This window comes from Hippocampus comes, unplaced genomic scaffold (assembly GCF_001891065.2).
Source record: "Hippocampus comes isolate QL1 unplaced genomic scaffold, H_comes_QL1_v1.1 C17001897, whole genome shotgun sequence".
NCBI lineage: Eukaryota > Metazoa > Chordata > Actinopteri > Syngnathiformes > Syngnathidae > Hippocampus > Hippocampus comes.
In genome coordinates, this window is record NW_017841768.1 from 1 (window position 1) to 1,695 (window position 1,695).

At 65.8% G+C, this 1,695-nt stretch overlaps 1 protein-coding gene across 1 annotated transcript; it reads right to left on the bottom strand.

Annotated features, from left to right (window-relative positions):
• Positions 1-147: 147 nt before the first annotated feature.
• On the bottom strand, positions 148-1,585 carry LOC109509688 (bromodomain-containing protein 1-like). The gene has a single exon (XM_019859510.1). It carries the CDS (start codon positions 1,530-1,532, stop codon positions 156-158), a length of 1,377 nt encoding a protein of 458 aa, XP_019715069.1. The 5' UTR covers positions 1,533-1,585; the 3' UTR covers positions 148-155.
• Between the last annotated feature and the right edge of the window lie 110 nt (positions 1,586-1,695).

Consider the following 1,695-nt stretch of genomic DNA (forward strand, 5'->3'; position numbering starts at 1 on the left):
ATGGAAGACTTTTCGCTGCGCCTTATAGTGCGGAAAATACGGTAATTATTATCTCAACTTTGATGGGGGCGAAACCGAGCAGGAGGCGTCTTAGAATCCCCGGCGTGTTCATCTATGGTGAAGGAAAAAAGCCAAATCTGTGTGAGCGCGTCGGCCTACCTGGAAGAGGTGATACTGGGCCCGGCGTTGGCCGGGCCCTCGGTTTCCGGCCGCGGCTCGGAGGGCGGCTCGGGCCGCTTGCTGCGCTTCTTGCACCAGGCCTTGGCGCGGGCCCTGCCGCGGCGTTCGGCGCGCTTGTGGCAGGCGCCGTTCTTGGGGTGCGGCTCCTCGTAGACGTTGAGCGGGCGCCGGTCGCAGCCGTCGGGCGTGTGGCTGCAGCAGTACGCCGTCTTCTTGACCGAGAAGGCGCCCGGCGCCGTCTCCTCCCTGACGGGCTCCATTTTCATGAAGAGGCCGGCCTTTTGGGCGCAGCTGACGTGGAAGGCGGCGTAGCAGTTGACCCGGTCGCACTGGATGCAGGCGCCCGCCCCCTTCTCCTTGCACAGGTAGCAGGTCAACTTCCAGCGGGCGGGCGGGATGTTGCGCACGCCGTCGATGGGCTCGATGAAGACCGTGTCCGAGAAGCCCACCTCGGGCACCCACAGGGCGCAGGCCACGTGGCCCCAGCGCCCGTCGTCCGTCTTCTTCAGGGCGCCGCCCCGGTTGGGGCAGAAGAGGCAGTCGGCGGGCCGCGCCGGGCGCTGCAGGCAGTGGCGGCAGAGCCACTGGCCCTCGGGGACGTAGGGCACGCCGTAGCACTCCTGGTGCACGGCGATGTTGCAGGCGTCGCAGAACAGGATGACGTTGCTGTCGGCGCCGTCGCCGTCCATGCACACGCAGCACACGGCGTCCTCGTCCACCAGCGACTGCGGCTCGCTGCGGCCCCGCGCGGCGGCGTGCGACTCCTTCTCGAAGCGGTCCATGAGGAACTCGAAGAGGTTGTGCGACACCTGGCTGATGCCGTCGCTCTTGCGCTTCTCGTTGAGCAGCTCCAGCCAGGCGTAGTCCTCCTCGTCCATGTCGTACTCCACCTCCTCGTCCAGCTCCTCCGCCGTCCGCTCGGCGTAGGCGTAGTACGTCGCCGGCCTCTTGGGCACCACGGGCAGGTTGTACTCCACCGTTCTCACTTTGGCCTCCAGCGGGGAGTCGGGGTGGGCGGTGCCACCGTGCGGCGGCGGCGGCACCGCCAGCGCGGCGTTCTTCTTGCGCTGGCTGTTTTGGAGGCGGGCCGAGCGCACCGGCGCCTGCTGGGGCTTCTCGCTGTTCTCCTTGTTGCTGTTGCACTCCAGGATCTCCTGAGCCGTGGGGTCGTCGTCGCCGATGATGTCCAGCTTGTCGTAGATGCTCAGCCGGTGCACGCGGCCGTCCACCTCCAGCTCCACCATGCGCTGGGCCTGCGCGTACGTCAGCGTCTCCCGATTGGGTGACGGCTTGATGGGCGACGAGTCCCTCTTCAGCGCCGCCGGGCGCTGGTGGCGGCCTTTCTTCTTCATGCTCCGACGCGCTACAAAACCAAAAGGGCGGAAAACCGGTGAGTGTCTTTTCATCGCTCGTTGCTTGTGAAAACGAAGCGAACCCCCGTTTCTTCTGGGGAACATGTTTCCGACACGCGTCGGTGAAAATCTGAGCGATCGAGGAAAGGTCGGTTTTGCACCT